This window comes from Pelobates fuscus, chromosome 3 (assembly GCF_036172605.1).
Source record: "Pelobates fuscus isolate aPelFus1 chromosome 3, aPelFus1.pri, whole genome shotgun sequence".
NCBI classification, from domain to species: domain Eukaryota; kingdom Metazoa; phylum Chordata; class Amphibia; order Anura; family Pelobatidae; genus Pelobates; species Pelobates fuscus.
This window is the reverse complement of record NC_086319.1, coordinates 313,588,331-313,606,673: the sequence shown is the minus strand read 5'-3', so window position 1 is coordinate 313,606,673 and position 18,343 is coordinate 313,588,331. Positions and strand designations below refer to the sequence as shown.

Genomic DNA, 18,343 nt, shown 5'->3' with positions numbered 1-18,343 from the left:
GACAGCAGGATTCATTATAGCTTGTGGTAGAACAATGAATGGCAGAGGGAGCCGAAATGATGAGTGGTTTGCAGTATTCTAGATAGGATTTCATGATCATTGCAACAAGAACAATATGGGTATCTTATTATAAAAAACAACAACTTTTGTATGGTGAAATGTACATAATTTCTAGATAGACAGAATATAAACAGAACAGTGAGATCAGAATCAAGTAATACAAACATGGTTTATTAAGGAAATTTTATTTTACTATTTAGAGGGGAGACTTACAATAGAAGGTTGGTTTTGATTGGGGAAATGATTTGTTACTTTTTTGAAAGATTCAGTTTGAGGAAACATTACTTTTCCCCAAACATTTTCTGCAGAGGACTTTTAAAGATATTCATGATATAACGTTTTTCATCTATCATGCTCCCTTCCTTTCTCACTCTGGGTTTCTCCTACAAACAATGTTTCCAGGACACTATGGTTAGTAGTTCTTGAACAATATTACATTTTTCATAGTATCGAATACAAAAGTTTGGGTTGAGCCTGAAGTGAAGCAAGATCAAACTGCATTCGCCTTTTCACAAAGTAATGGAATCTCTCCATAACTGAAGCAGAAACATCACTCCAAACATGAAGCATAAAATACTTGTTAATTATAAAAACAAGTATAAAAATTAACACATAAACAACTACCTATTTCTAACCTATAGATCATTTTACTGTCACTGTGTTCAAATAGCTTAAATGAACAGATTTTGACTTAAAAGTAGACCTGTCCGTACAATCCGTAACCTATTCATACAATTTATTGTTTACTTTGTGCTAGTGAAATCACTAGACATTTTAGAACCAATGCTTTAGTTATCTGACATGTGTGTCCTGGTTTGGTGCTGGGAACTGCCTTTGTAAGTGCCAACTGTGTCATATGTATAATCAAGAACTTCTTGCTCTCAATGTATATATTTTTATTATATATATATATATATATATATATATACATATATATATATATATATATATATATATATATATATATATATATATATATATTCTGAAAAATTTGGTGTACATGAGCTGAACTGAATTTGGAGAGATTTGGTTTTCAGTTACCGCAACCACCTTCTTGTCTATCCCAAAATTCTGGTATGTTTAGCTTCCTGATCAACAATAATACAGTTGCTACTCACTGGTGGATTCAATACTCAAGTCCCAGCAATAAATTAATGAAAAAAAGCAGATTGTGTATTTGTACCCTGTTACAGGGCTTAAAAACATATACTTTCATTGAGACTTTTTAAATCCCTTTCACAGAGCATAGTTCCTAGTAGAAGCCTGTGAGTTAACATGAGATCTTTAAACTATACAGCCCGCTCCCTTATATTTTCAACTTATGATGAAAACAGTAACTCAATATTGATATACACATTTCTGTGGTACTCTGATATAACATAAAATTTATTGTGCAATATAGATAGTGATTTATTTATTTTTTTCAACAGGCCATTGCATTGTTCTAACAAAGTATTTTGTTACATGTGGCTTTGAGACTTACATTGACATACAGTAGATTGACAGGCCTTCTTAAATTTGCTTCTTAGATACATATATATATATATATATATATATTTATTTATTTTTATTTCCCTAACACGTCTATAGATGCATAAAAGAAACATTTCAAAATTATAATTTTAAGAAGAATTTTGTTTTGTGGGAATTTCATGAGATTTCATGAAAAAGAAAAAGTAATTAAAGGGAGTTCTATGTGTTTGTAAAATGTTTGATTTACTATGATGTTTCCAGGACCCATTGCCATTATTTTCCTATAAAACATAGTTCATTGATATATTCTGTATCTATCTATCTATCTATATGTCTATCTATCATCTATCTATCTTGTGAAAAATATCTAACATGACAGCTAAAACAAATAAACATATGACATTTTTTCATTTTTCTTCTTTGTTTGAAATGGCAATAACCCTATGACTGGTTTTGTAATTCTATACCTTTAAAAAAAAAAAATACATCTAAGAAATATTAAAATGTATGTTTTTACTTTAATGCTTCTATTCTATGAAGTTATATATTTTATATATGTATCCCAAACTGTTGAAATCCTATACTGTATAAATGCATTTTATGTATCCACCATGCTTTCATTAAATTTGTATTTTCTGTTGTTTCCATTACTAACTGCACATGTACTTAAATTTTTACTCACTGCGTGCCATCTCACATGCTGCATCGTCCCTTATCCAAGGTTCCCTCCTGCAAAGAAAAATGTTCTTCTTGTCCTTGTTAAATGACTTGAAGCTAATCCTTCTATCACATCACCTCTCTCAGTCTTGTCTGAGTTTCTTTCAAGCTATATATTAAATGATCATTTAACAACTTATTCTCTTTATTAAAATCTATGGGCATGTGGCAGAAATAATTGAATAACTATTAGACCATTAAGACTGCATATTATCTGTAATTGTTACTAATTGATAGTGATTCTGTCTTCTTCAAAAGGCCTAATCGGACTATCCTCAGAGTACGCACCCTGCATATCTCAGCACAACAGAAATGGTAAACAAATCTTGTTTTAGTTTTATGTACATGTACAGGTTCCATTAACTCATCCAAAATTAAACAACCATCAAACATCAACAAAAGTCAGGTATAAAGAAATAAATAACATATCAATTATATTTGTTTCCTATAATGTGAATTATAAAAGACTGAGAGACTAGAGGTTGATCTATCATGTAGAACAGATATCTGCCAAATTGGTCTGTCCAGCTGTTGATGAACTACAACGCTCTATGATCCATCATTGTACATATAGGATGGTAGAGCATACTGGAGGTCTGCTGGATAACAATACAATTTCCATATTGGGCACTGAGTCTCTAAATGCTTCCTTTTTGTTATGCCCTGTGTATTGTAGTGTGTAAGGTGCACTTTTTTTCTGAAGTATCATATATATATATATATATATATATATATATATATATATATATATATATACATCATGAACTGATTTTTCTGACCGCTTCAATCATATTAAATATGTTTATTCCTTTTTTTTTTTAACCACTGGATAATTATTGCAACTGAATCTGCAGTAATTCAGTAGATGAGAGGGTTTAGAAGAGCATAACAAAAAGCTAAAACAATATGCCATCCATTTTTCCTTTTTTATTTCGTGCACAGAGTACTTGTTTACCACTTTGTGCTTTAGTGTGTAGGATTAAAATTAGGACTGCCTGTTAAATTACTGAATGTTATATCTGACTTCTGTACATGTTTTTTTTTTTTTTTTTAGCTTCAGAAAAAAACCTATTCAGTTTCATTTCACCGCAACAGGATGATTCACAGTAATTAAGTGGAGATCGTGTAGAAAATTATCATGTTGCACTTCAGATTTTTTTAGTGCTAAGTAAGAACCAATTAACTAATCTAGGGCCGTTATAACTAGCACTAGTTTCTTTTAAACCCTTCTTCTGTTTTTATTTATTTTTTTCATTTCTACAACTTCCACATTAGTGTGCACAGTCCTCATAAATAGATAATGTTTGCGATGGTTGTGAATAAGGCATTGTAATGAATGCACTGGGCAATAAGATCAAAGCAAAATTCTTAGTATTTGACATGCTTCAGAACATCAGTTATAAGAAGTTTACTTGTATAGCTGTTAACAAAAAAAACAGTTTCAGGAAGACAAAGCACATGGCCGAGGACTCAATATATGCACTGTATATACATGTATTCACAGACATTGTTAATATTTGTAAGTGCAAGTGATAGGTAGTGGGAGTAACTAGGCCTGTGCGATTTTGATCACGATTAGGACTGAGTAACCACATAGTGTGGGTGAAATGTGTCACAGGAAAAGATGGAGGACAAGAAGAAGAATAACATTTGTAAGAACAGGGAAGTCAGAAGTTTAAAAGAAACTCAGAAGTGTAGTTTGAAAGAGGCTAGCTATAAGCAAGATCTGAAACTGGTAGAGAAGTTCATCCACACACCTAGGTTTAGAAAGAGTAGGATGGGTCTTAAAGACACAGATAAGCCAGGATGACAAACCAATGCTAAATATCAAACATACTGAACAATGGAGGCATATATGTTTGTTAAAGAACATAAGGGTGAAGGGAAGGCAAGTGTCAATACTTTTGATGGATACTACAGACTATAGTGTGACAACCTCTAATGGGGCATCAACTTTATTAATAATTGGTGCCCTGACGGCAATATGGAGCTATAGTAGGAAATGGGAAACGAGGCATTACAAGTAAGAACCTGTGCCATGCCACACTTGGCCATTTCACCTAAAATAAAGCTAACGCAAGAAAAAAAAAAATACCCAAACAAGCACATATGTAAAACAGAAGGCATAAGAACATTGAGAATAGGTTGCTCTTTGAATAGTCCCTGCTCAGGTCTCTATTTTTTGCTTACATGTGCCACTACAGAGAATGTTGTAGGAGATGCAGCAACCCCAGACATAATTTCTGCCTTTTTCGGGCCTTGTCAGTTAGGGGCAGCTGATACACCTCTAAGTACAGTGAGCATGGGATTTATATCTGGATTACCCTTTTAACTTAGAGAAACCCTAAGCAAATGCCACAGAGCAAAAACAAGCAGAAAATATGAAAATACAGAGAATGGGGAAAACGTAAAACTTTGGAGGACTAACAGGTTATGAGCAAGCTTGGTCTAATCTCGGGCACATTCACCGTGTTTGTTCATGATGAGCAATCTTGTTTTGTAGCTCACATCACTAAGAGTGTTGTTATGCTGGTTGGAGGTATTTCAGAGCCTCTGTTTGGGAAATGTGTCAGTATGACTGGCTCTTTTTTTACTTGTGATGGTAACTCTAGCCGTGTGATATTGGTTAGATTCACTTGGATTTTAGTCCCATGGCAATCCTTTGACAGTTCTTTTATCATCCCTGGTGGGTTACATTCTTTGTATTTTTTGTAAAGCAGTGTCATGGATTTTTTTCCTGCTGCCTAGTAGCTCCTGGAGATGGAGACTGTTATGTTTCCATCAATTAACATAATGTTGGTTCATGTAACAATCTACAGCACTTGGTGTGGAGATACTTCTTCATATTTATTATCTTTCGACTTCAAGAGTCCAGTATTTATCCTTTCTTTGGCAGGATTATCACCACTCTTTTAAATGAAGAAACCATTTACTGCCTTATTATTCAACTATTTGTGATGGATAAATTTTTCTTGCAGTTTCAGTTGGAAGTGTTTTCTTACTTCAGGGATTTAACTAAGATAATCTAGAAAAAGTTGCGTCTTCGAGTATCTTGAAGCCTTCTTTAGCCTACATTTTTGTACAGTTATTTGAACACATTTGATGGTTTACCTGACTACTCATCTTTGAACTATAAATCTGGTTCTCTTGATTTTTCACAATTCGTCCAGTGTACCCATTCTTTCCTGAAACATAAACAAATCAGGAGACTTTCAATCTAGTGAGAGCATTCTGTATGTCTAGATCAGTGACTCTCCCCAGAATTCTTCCTTCCCAAAACATTCTTTGCTCCTTTACCCTTCATATTTAACCTAAAACCCATGTTGTTTCCCTCTTGATCTGTTTTATTTCTTGTTTTTATTTTCTCTCAGTTGAACTGCAATGTCACTAATGTTTTCAGTCTTGAAAAATCATATGATTCTATTATCCTCAGTTTTTTTTAAACTGTATGAAATGTATTGTTTTTGTAAGTGATAAAAGCTGATAAAAGCTAAATACACCATTTATTACTAAATAATGTTACTTTTTTATAAGCTGTCTTTTAAATTATTGCTTCTTGGAATGTGTGTTTTTTTTTTCCTCGGTGCTATATATATCTGAATTATCAGCTTTGTCTTGGATCTTTCATCTTATAATTTTTTATCGGGATTTTGTTGTGTGCACTTGGTGTATCCTAAAAAGTGATCATGAATAAATGAATCAGTAATAAAATAATGGTTCCTTCTTTTGTCAGTTATCTAAAACCAATAATTAGAGGCCGGTATATAATTTTGTTATGGTACAGGTCTTCAATTATTAAGTGGCGCCTACCAAGACTATATGGAAAATGTTTGCAATTTCTTCAGATATACAATATGTCAAAAAGTCTTGGTGGTGTATTTAATTAGGTAACTTAAATATGTGATTTGGCATTCTTATTTTTGGCAGGTCTGCCACCATATGATTGGACCTATGGCTACTCTACTTAAGCAGTTGCTACTGTCTTAATTTTTCATCTTGATGCCTCAATACAACATATTTACAAAACAGTTTCCTTGTCATGCCTGACATTTTTTTCAAGTTTTATTATTTTGCTATTTAATTATGTTTTTGCATTATTTGATGCAGTGTTCAGCAGGAATCGTCTGTGGGCATTTGTTCCCATATAGAAACCTGCCCTTGGCCCACATTCTTGGTTTCACAAAAAATGGGCATAGGACGTCATTCAGCAAATATTCATAGACAGTTACCAGATTATGAAGAAAAAGTAAATAAATACTTATGGCAATTTTTCTTCTGGATGAAGCATCGCCAAGTACTTTGTTGGAGTGTTGGCTACACTTAAAATGCTCTGCTTGTTTTTTTTTATTTGCCTTTTTGTCTTGGACATTTTTCCTAAATATTTTGTCAACAAACTAATGACAGTGAACACAATACCCATCTTATTGTCTGGTGAAAAGATTCTTTGTGATTCAGAGCCCTTTTGTGGAGGATTTAAGTTTGGATAAAATACCTTTTTAAGGAGCTGTATGGTACATGAGCCTAATTACCATATCTTCACAGAGCACAATATCATCACTGAAAGGAGACCTTTTTAAAAGATTTACAGTATCTGTCATCCTAGCAATAGAAACGAAACCCAGGATTAAACACATTGCATGATTAAAGCAAATTGATCATGTAAACAGGTCAAATAGACCAAATAACTTGTGAAGATTAAGAAGATGCATTTAGGGTTTCTGGCACAGAGTATTGTTAACATAAAAAAGTGCACATGTAGAGGACTTTTCTTTGGTTACAGGTCGCATTTAGGAAATTATATATATATCAAATTTATTCTTTGATGAAGCAAATTGCACATGAAAGATACAAATGTGAAGTATCTATTATGTAAAATAAATATTGTGTTACGGGAGTCACCAGCTTCAAGTGCTTACATTAAGTGCAACATTTTAACTTCAAACAAGGCCTAAATGTATTGCTCTTGCAGAATCATTCTGATAAAAGAGGACTTGTCTTTGAAAAACTAACAAATTGGAGATTTTTTTTTCTCACTGGATTCTTTCATTGTTCACTGAATGTAGAACAATGGCAAATTGTATTTTACATTCCTTTCGTCGAGAAATGTTGAGAGGAGATCTGTATTTGCAGATGTAAATTAATATTTGTTTTTCCAGCAAGGCAACAGGAAATCAATAACCCTGGTGGCAAAACACTCTATATTACAGATGGCACCTTGATATAATATTTTATCTTGGCACCCACCAGCTAATACAGTGGAGATCTATTGGAAGGACTATGGAATTTGTATTTATTTTTTCTTCCAGAAGTGTGATGAAAGCAATGTATTATAACCTCCCCACAACCTGTTTCAGACGTGTAAAACAAACTGTTACGGGATGTAGGTTAACTTATCATAACCAAAAACAAAGAAAAATGACTTAAATAGTATAGAAAGTATCGTACATTAATGTGTCTTATCACACATATATATGTTTATGAGTGCCTATTATTTTTTGTTATTTTACTGTCAGTCTTGCTGCATATCCATCTTTGGCCATGATATGTATTAATGTTAAAACATTCTCTAACACGAACAATTAATTATTAATTGATTCTGTTACATTACTGTACTACTCCTGCTGCACAATGGCTGACCTTTTTTCCATCTTTATCAGCGCATTTTCTACAAACTTTTGTGTTGCATGGGCATTCTGTACTTTCATTTTTTCATATTTCTTTCTTTCTTCATGAACTGATATAGTAACGGACATAAAAGAATGACATCATAAACAACAAGCCAGCATTACGTAAAAATATATAAATAATAAGAATCTAAAATAAAAAGCTACCTTATTCATTATTTAAATTTATCTCCATTATCAATTATTTATTTAAAAAGAAATTGAAAAATAATTATTAGAAAATGTGCTTTTCCAAAGCATAAAAAATTTATCAGCTTCTCAGGTCATATTGAAGATATAATGAAATGATAGCAGTAGAGGAAAGTAAGAATTATATAAATTAACTGTAGGGCATGTTCAGTACTGTTGCCATGACTTCAAGCTTTTCTATAATGTTATAATAAAGTATTAATGGTAGTTGTATACAGTGATAATACCTTGGAAGTTTGGTTTCTACTTAATCCTGCAAGGATTATTTAGTAGTATTAGTTTAGTCTTTAAATATTTCCAGAAATTGTGCTTTGCTCCATTTCTGCTTTTAAATGTAAAACTGAAATGGCTTCCATGCATTTTTTACCTTTAATATAGATATAGATGAAGACTTAACTTTTGACTTTATATTAAAAAAGCAAGAAAGCACATGATAATTATTTTTTATTTTTAGGTACATACGTTTTTATTAGAAACATCTTTAATTTTTATTATAGACTTTGCTTAAGTTTAGCTTTAAAAAAAAAATAATAATAAGCATGTGCAAAATACATAATAGAATAAACAATTTATTTTTTTTCCCCATTATTTATTTGCACCTTAAAACCATATATATTTTTTGAACAATTTTTTTTCTTTGCATGTCTAAACTTGAAAACAGAAATATATTTTATCCTGTATCTTTTGCACTTATCAAATCAATTATTTGAAGATCTGTTTTCCTTATAGTATACTTTTGTTGTTGAATATTTATTTGCTTATTTTTCTTTAAAAAAATATTTTTATATTTTTGTTTTTCTTTCCTTTATTTTGCCTTTGTTTTTTCTTTTTTTTTTTAGGTTTCAGAGAATATATGTTGAACACAGTAAGCCTTCCCGGACACCCCAAACCACTTAACCAAGGCATATATGTTCACGACGTCGGTGTTTATTTCAGCAAAGGACGCCACGTCTTTTAAGTCTCTAATGTTCCCTGTTTTATTGTCAAGTTCAGGCTGTTCTCCTAACTATGAATGGAGACATCAGAACTCTTTTGGACCAATGTTGCTTTTACAAGACTGCACTAGCTCTCTTTTTTAAACTTCTAATAAGACAGAAACGTCTTTCTGTCACAAGATTTGAGTTGTTCTAACTCCAGTAGCTACTGCTCTCAAATTTGTCCAGACATGGCACAGCAACAGCAGCAGGAGCCACAGCTTAAAAAGAGGAGACAGACCCCAAAGGATCAAACTTAAAAACAAAACAAAAAAACAAACAAACAAACAAAAAAAACACTAGTTGTAATCGTTAAACAAACATTTTAGTTGTGTTTTCCCTGTTTGGAATCTGTGTTTGAATTCTCTTTGTGAACCTGTGACTTCACATCATCTTATTAATGATGTCATCACCCTTTACCATGGCAACATAAAGAGATGTCATAAAGCAGGGACTTTAAGTCTTGGGAATCACTAAAAGAGTGAAGACTGGTAAGAAAAGGAATCCCAGCTTTCTACAGCTAAAAGAGCTAAAAAAAAAAAACAGGATGAGACATGAAATATTACTTTTTTAATAGGAGAAATTGTAATTATTTTTCAATGAAATGTTTTACAACTCTTTTGTGCGTCAGAATTTTTTTATTATTATTATTTTTTTTTAGTGGGCATATAAACGAAGGAAGCTTGTACTTTTGGATCTGGGGTGTGGACTAAGGGATGGCTTCTTTAAATGTAAACAAAAATATGTTTTTGTTCCCATAAAAATATCAGCTAAACTCACGATGGAATAAATACATATCATATACTACAGTGCTAATTATTTTGGGAAGAAAAAGAATATACGTAAAAAAAAAAAAAATCAGAGATTAAAAATAAAATGAAAGGTGTTAACATATCTCTCCCAGGGGTGAGGGAGCAAGACTGCCCACAAAAAATACAAATATAAATAAATAAAGCAATGTTATATTATTTTTAAACTTTGTGCCTGACTTTCTATTTTCTTCACTTTGCACGTAAAGACATTACCTAACCATTGCACATTTGGTCACTTGACATGAAAAATATATCATAACGGCTGCAGATACCATAATGTCATCAAATATGGAATTTTTGTACAATGTTGTGTTAATTAGATTTGTACAGACCTTTTGAAATATTGAATTAACTGGTGGAATCCAAATGAAATGCTAGGAGATCACTCAATATACAGCAAGTTGAGGTAAGTTAAAAATCAATTTGAAAAATATAGGTCAAAATTGTAAGAAAACTTTGCGATATATTTAATAAAATGTGAACTGTGCTGTAAATGTACATGTAAAAGTTAGTACATTATAACCAAATTGAAAACCAAATCCCTTTATTTTGTCAATATTCTCTATTTTAGATGATAATGTGCAAGCTGATCACCACAACTCTCTAAAACAAATACTTGCCAATTCTGAACAGTTATCAATTTATTGAATGAAATTAACATTGACAGTGCTTGATTTGAGAAAATAAAGGCTCCAGTAGTCTATTATTTTAGAGGAAAGGTTTCTGCTATACATCTATTGGTAGTTCCCAACCTAGTCCTCAAGGGTCCATATTTTGCCAGCATTCACTTGGGACTATATTTGGGCAAAACCTACATTTACAATTGCAATTATTATTATAGTGTCAAATTATTCTGCAGCACTGTATAACAGGCAAAAATAGAACTTTAAAGGGACACTATAGTCACCTGAGCAACTTTAGCTTAATGAAGCAGTTTTGGTGTATAGAACATACCCCTGCAGCCTCACTGCTTAATCCTCTGCCATTTAGGAGTTAGATCCCTTTGTTTATGAACCCTAGTCACACCTCCCTGCATGTGACTTGCACAGCCTTCCATAAACACTTCCTGTAAAGAGAGCCCTTTTTAGGCTTTCTTTATTGCAAGTTCTGTTTAATTAAAATTTTCTTATCCCCTGCTATGTTAATAGCTTGCTAGACCTTGCAAGAGCTTCCTGTATGTGATTAAAGTTCAATTTAGAGATTGAGATACAATTTATTTAAGGTAATTTACATCTGTTTGAAAGTGAAACCATTTTTTTTTTCATGCAGGCTCTGTCAATCATAGCCAGGGGAGGTGTGGCTAGAGTGGCATAAACAGAAACAAAGTGATTTAACTCCTAAATGACAGTGAATTGACCAGTGAAATTGCAGGGGAATGATCTATACACTAAAACTGCTTCATTTAGCTAAAGTAATTTAGGTGACTATAGTGTTCCTTTAAATTCTAAGAAAACATGACTGACATACTGGAACAGTAGGGAAAGATGTGCTTACAATCTAAAAATTCCTAGAATGTTAGGTGCCTTATGGACTGGGTTGGTAACTATTAATTTCTACTATATTATACTATACTGTGATTTTAGTAGTGATGAGTACCTCAGAAAATAATAGCCCTACATAGTTTATTGATGATGTGTGAATGGAAATGAAGCATTAAATTCATATTTTTCCTCACTTCTAAGTAATGAATATGATGAAAAAATGTAATCTGATGCACATCATTTTCTAAATCATTTCAGATAATGCTGTGATTTATATAGTTGGCTCATCAGGGATAATGCACATTAGGGGATAATAAGGCTCAGTACGAGATTGAAAGTTTTATATCCCTTTTATATCATGATTTCACGTACATATGTCCTTATAAACTGTGATTTATAGAGCGATATACATGTGAAAGGAGATTTCTCATAAGTACATTATTACTCTATAGAAATATTATTGGTGCAGGAGAATTTCCATCATGAGGACAGTATTACTAAAAAGAAGGGGCTAATCTCAGATCCTCAAAAGCCTATAACTTATTAGCATTTTGCTTTGTGATACTATTGTTAATTCTGTTATCATTATACATTAATTTGTGAAATCCTCTCACTCTGGCAGGATAATACCTGTGGAGAATTAAATTTGAATTGCATCCCAGATTAAGCATAAAATAATAAGATATATAAACCACTGGTGTATATATACATGTCTACTTGTGCCGTGGTATACTTAATAGGTGGCATGTGTTCTGTAGCAACTGGATGTGTGCCTTTAAGTTTTGTTTGTTGTTTGTTTTTTTCCCAGAAGTTTGTAATTATGACTAGTTGGTTAAAAATGGTTTAGATGATAAAACTGTCTAGCCATGTTACACCCCTAAAAACAAATGTAGTAGGCTACGAATAAGGCACACAATGATGGTAATTTCCAAATTTCCATAAGGATAGTAGATAACTTTAGTCAAGATTTTACATAAGGATATAAAAAAAAGAAAATCTTACATGGGTAGCCAGATAATAGAAAACCCATTAATCATGTTTTTATGTGTCTCCCCTTGTGATCTGTTTCCTATGTTTGATGTCCACCTGTATTGTGCCAATTTAAGTTTTCTCTATCATTTTAGAGATTACCATCATGGCATGCTTTCTTCATAGCCAGCTATATTTTTATATGTGTATAAGAAATGACTCCTCAGTAAGGATTGCAGCCACACAAATGTTTCATGCTCTGATCTAACTATATATGTTTGCTAGTTCAGCCTCATCTAATATATATTACATGTTACAACCCTCTTTTGAGAGAGTGGTGAAAATTAATTCAAGAAGTGTGGGGTATGTTTTTATTGATTGCAGTATATAGCGAGAGCAAATGTGAACTAGCACAATAGTCATAGTTACATAGCCTGAAAAAAGACTTGTGCTTATAAAGTTCAGCCTTTCTCACATCTGTTTTTACTAATGATCCAAAAGAAGGTAAAACCCCAGTTTGAAGCTCTTTCCAATTTTGCAACAAACTAGGAAACAATTCCTTGCTGATCCCAGAATGGCAGTCAGCTATATCCTTGGATCATGATGCTATTTCCCCATATATGAAAAATTATATCTGTGAATATTATGTTTTTTCAAGAATTCCTCCAGTCGCTATTTAAAAATGTGTACAGACTGATAAAACCACATCTTCAAGCAGATAATTTAGTAAATGTTCAATCCATGCCTATCTCACTATATATCTATATTTTTTCAAATGTTATTGAAGAATCACAATGTGATACAATCAATATGTGATATGGTCCTAGAACATGTTTAGTAGTCATTTAGATAGTTAACCCTCGGTATTACAAGCACATAGAGCAGACACAAAAGTGGTTAGGGTTACAGTCATCAGCTTAATTCTTAGAGGATGAATATGTCTTGTAAGAAGGCTCAACTTATCACCTAACTGGCGACAGGTGCAAAAGAAAAACACTTTTAACCTGCTACCCTAATGCTCAGCGGGATTAAGGAATTGTAAAGATTTAATCCATATCTTTTGGTATAATTGATTCTTTCAATTCAAGAAAATGCATGTCCTCAACAACAAATTGTTTCCACCTTTATCACCTGGTTCCTTACTGATTTCCAAAAAAGTGGAAATCAGTTGGTTGCCAGCTGCTCATGGATGATGCATTAGGAGAGTTTGAATTTAGTAACCAGAGTGTATATGGGATTGAGATATTGGTGACAGGTCTAACAATGAAATAGGTATGAGTCAAATAATTCTAAATCACTGGGCAGAACCAAACATCTCCAACATTTGTCAGAGGATTGGGAATATATACTATTCATATTGGAAGACGATTAGGGTCACCTTAATATTCTCTTATAATTAGTTTCCTGTGTATTTGTGTTAACTGAGGTATAATGTGCTAATAGGAAGACCTTCTTCCGCTCTGAGTCTGTGATACTGATTTGAATATCTTGATTAGTGATGTACCGAACTGTCCGCCGGCGAACAGTTCCCGGCGAACTTAGCGTGTTCGCGTTCACCGCGGCGGGCGGACACATGCGCAGTTCGATCCGCCCCCTATTCGTCATCATTGGGCAAACTTTGACCCTGTGCCTCTCGGTCAGCAGACACATTCCAGCCAATCAGCAGCACTCCCTCCCTTCCACACCCTCCAACCTCCCTCCCAGCATCCATTTTCGATTCATTCTGAAGCTGCATGCTTAGTGAGAGGAGGGAAAGTTTAGCTGCTGCTGATTAGATAGGGAAATTGATAGCTAGGCTAGGGTATTCAGTGTCCACTACAATCCTGAAGGAATCATCTGATCTCTGCTGTAAGGACCCCAAAAAGCCCTTTTTAGGGCTATAACATCAGGCTGCTTTTTTTTTTTTTTTTTCCCTGTGTAATGTAATTGCAGGTACCTGCCTGCCAGCTTCTGTGTGAGGTTCACATTGGATACTGTGCCTACTTGCCCAGTGCCACCACTCATATCTGTTTTAACAATTGGTTAAGCTTTAGATTTAAAATAAATAATTTGTTTTCACTGTAATAGAAGAGCAGTTGCCTGCCTGCCAGCTTCTGTGTCAGTGTGTATCATGGTCTCTGTGGACGGGGAACAGTCTCTATTCTGCTCTGTGTCAGTGTGTATCATGGTCTCTGTGGACGGTGAACAGTCTCTATTCTGCTCTGTGTCAGTGTGTATCATGGTCTCTGTGGACGGTGAACAGTCTCTATTCTGCTCTGTGTCAGTGCGTATCATGGTCTCTGTGGACAGTGAACAGTCTCTATTCTGCTCTGTGTCAGTGTGTATCAGGGGTTTTGAGGACAGGTGTCAATCCATATCTGCCAAGTGACCCTATGTAGGGGTAACAGTCCCTATTCTGCTCTGTGTCAGTGTGTATCATGGTCTCTGTGGACGGTGAACAGTCTCTATTCTGCTCTCTGTCAGTGTGTATCAGGGCAGGGCTTTGAGGACAGGTGTCAATGTTAGGTGATTTCTGCCCTTTATGGATTAAAAGCAGACTCTGCATCAACTGTGCAATTTTCCATGGGAGTTTTGCCATGGATCCCCCTCCGGCATGCCACAGTCCAGGTGTTAGTCCCCTTGAAACAACTTTTCCATCACTTTTGTGGCCAGAAAGAGTCCCTGTTGGTTTTAAAATTCGCCTGCCCATTGAAGTCAATGGCGGTTCGCGCGGTTCACCGGTTTGCGAACATTTGCGGAAGTTCGCGTTCGCCGTTCGCGAACCGAAAATTTCGGGTTCGCGACAACACTAATCTTGATACCCACTTGTTGTGAAAGAAGGTAAGGCAGATGAGTATATGTTTAAAGGTAATGAATACACAGTGAAAAAATGTCTACATTTAAGCTAGGGAAGGTACATGTAGTTTTAAATGTTGAAAGAGTAGACTGTAAACGTAGACTGTACAAATTATATAGTTGAATGTATTTAAGTTAGTTTATATAGGATGGGGGTGGTGTGGAGAGAAAGTCAGACAGTCTGTGTATGCCTTGGGAGCTTAATGCAGATTATAGTGAGAGAAAAAAAAAATGGTGCATATGCGTTCTCTGAAACTCCTGGGTGGAAAAATGGGTTGTGTCTAATGGGTAGGAGGGGAGACAGGTGAGTAGACCCACCTTGGTCCAAACTAGCTCAACATATATTTTACACAATGCAGAAATATTAAAACACATCAACTAGAAGTAACAAAAATGTTGGTTTTGAGTTGCACAAGGGTAATACAAATAGATTACAGCACACACAATTCTCAAAAGGCAACTATCCAGTGACGGAACTACCGCGGTTGCAGGGGTCGTAGCTGCAACCGGGTCAGTCACTCCAGGGACCTGGCCGCCCTGTGGACCCATGCGACTGCGGTGCCTGCTGGCTAAGTAATGCGGCCCGGCCCGTGTAGTATTACCGCCAGGGCCACATTGAAGGAGTCCATTGCATGGCCCATGCTGTTAGGGTCACCCAATGGCAATGAATTTCCAGGGGGTCCGGTCAGCACTGCGGCACTTTAACAGTGCGACCTGGTTCCCTGTGATGACATCAGACACTGGGAGGAAGTGATTGCCCTGGTCACTTCCTCCCAGCAATCACCAGAAGCTGTGAGGGAGGAATGAGAGGAGGGAGTCAGAGTGGAAACTCTGACTCCCATCAGCCTGAGTCACCACTAGACCACAGGGAAGTCACCCTCCTGCATCTAAAATATAGGAAACAGGAGTGTGACTAAAACATTTTATATATGTGTCTGTATATGTGTGTGTTTGTGTATGTGTGTGTCTGTATGAATTTATGTGTGTATGTATGTGTGTCTGTATGTACATGTGTGTATGTCTGTCTGTGTGTTTGTGTGTGTGTCTGTATGTGTGTTTGTATGTATGTGTGCCTGTATGTGTGTGTCTGTGTGTGTCTCTATATATGTGTGTGTGTCTATGTGTGTGTCTGCATGTGTATCTGTTTGTCTGCATGTGTGGGGGGAACGTATGGGAGGGCTAGGATTGATGTATGGGAAGTTACAGGGGGGCATGTATGGGAGGGGGAGGATAGACATATGGGGGGTGGCATGGGGTATTCCTATTCAGCTGGAAACAGAATATCTGATCTGCAAGTGGTGACACTGACAGATACTTCAATTAAAAAACCTGAATTGAGGGGGCAGGGCTTGACCGCCATGGAAAGCAGACGTGCTTTGGCTTTGCTCCTCCATAGCCTTGTGACAAAAGGCAGGATTAAGCCTAATATTGCTCAAACCAGGGCACAGCAAGTGAAGCCTTTTATCACCAATACACCAACTACGCTGAGAAGTGATCAACAACCCATTGGGGGATTCTTGACTCCACCGTGGCGGATGCAGCCTAGTGTGCGCCGGACGGTAGTGTGCGCCTAGTGTGCGGTAGTGTGCACCTAAAATGGCGGACACCGCATGGTCTCAACACTCCAGTGCTGATCGAGATGACATCATCACCAGGCTGGACCTATTCTTCTCTAACTTTTGGCAGCAACTGGAACAACAGATGAGCTCTCCTGTCCCTCGACCAACGAGTTCCTGCTGCTTACCGCAGAGTTCCCCTCCCAAGCTCTCGACTCCACCAGCAGGGAAAGTTCCAACATGGCGGCGAATCAAGCACCGCGCTTCACCCAGACGCAAGGTGGCTCCACGGAAACCACTCATGATACCCCACACAAGGTGGCAACTCCATAAGGTGAAGATTGGGACCCCAAAAGCGACCACAGAGCTGACCTGCCTGCCTACATCTATGGGCTATGCTATGAGCTGTGAGTAAGGCCTTTGACTGCTCACTATTGCCAAACAAATCCTTACTAAAAGCTGTATTCTGAAAGAACATAAGGATAAAGATCTATTCGGCACCCAATTAAGAGGTTTCCATAATTGTGGCCGATGCATAGTGTGTAGGGAGACTGCAATTAGAAATAAAAACAAACATAGAATTTACCTCTAGAAATTCTGGAAAAAAATATAGCATTGACACATTCATCACGTGTGACACCAACAATGTCATCTACCTCCTTGCTTGTGAATGTAGATTGCAATATGTTGGTAGAAGAACTAGACCCCTACAAATAAGAATAGTGGAACATATAAAGAATATTAAAAATAAAATTTTAAACCATTCTGTATCAGTGCATTTTGCACATAAGCATGATGGAAACCCAAAATGTCTTCAATTTATGGGATTTCAAAAAATTAGGAAACCTTGGAGAGGGGGAGATTTCGTGAAAAAAAATTAAAAAATCTGAGATGAAATGGATCTTTTAACTGGAGACTCTATTTCCAGGGTGTTTAAACATTGATTTTGAGATCTACAATTATATCTAACTGGAAATGTGATCCTGTCTAATTTAAAGTATATTCAATCTTCCCTTCATTCACCTATGTATTAATATATATTTACAAGGAATAAGGTTGATATCAGTTATTAGTGCGCTATCGACTACTTTGTTTGTACATTTTTTGTTTGACTGGTGGAATTTGGTGATTGATTTCCCTGTGGATTTTTAGCAGCACTTTCATTAGCCCCGGGCTATATCACACATTCTAGTGTGTTGTGTGGACTGCTCGCTATTGCTACCTTACGTGGCGATATTGGTGACTACCATCTGTATTGCTGGAAAATCCAGTATTACCACACATGTTCACCTGCTACCTGTACACCTAATGTGGGTGAATAAGGGGAATAAGCTACAACGTATCTTACTGTTTCAATGCTTTATATGCTGCACTGTCAGTATATGTACACACATTAAGCAAATTTAAGCTAGCATATTTCACACTATATTTCTTGTAAACTGTCAGTTACCATGACCAGACCTTAGCTTGCTATTTCACTCATATACACTGACATACTCAATATTGTGTTTCCTCTTGCCTATATACATAAAAAAAATGTGCCAATATCTCTATTGCCATACTGTTATACTATGTGTTTTACTGATCTTGCTT

General features: G+C 35.5%; 1 protein-coding gene across 4 annotated transcripts in view; it reads left to right on the top strand.

Moving 5' to 3' along the window:
• Positions 1 to 18,343, top strand: part of NTRK3 (neurotrophic receptor tyrosine kinase 3) — a 560,615-nt gene that overhangs the window by 444,767 nt on the left and 97,505 nt on the right. The window contains exons 13-14 of one of the 4 annotated variants that reach the window (XM_063448882.1): positions 2,509 to 2,565; positions 8,963 to 9,420. The exons of 2 other annotated variants lie outside the window; for them this stretch is intronic. In XM_063448882.1, coding sequence (XP_063304952.1) covers positions 2,509 to 2,565; positions 8,963 to 9,081 — 176 coding nt within the window. In that variant the 3' untranslated portion in view covers positions 9,082 to 9,420. Of the gene's footprint in view, positions 1 to 2,508; positions 2,566 to 8,962; positions 9,421 to 18,343 lie in introns of those variants that run through there. One more of the 4 variants, XM_063448883.1, reaches the window with a different exon arrangement.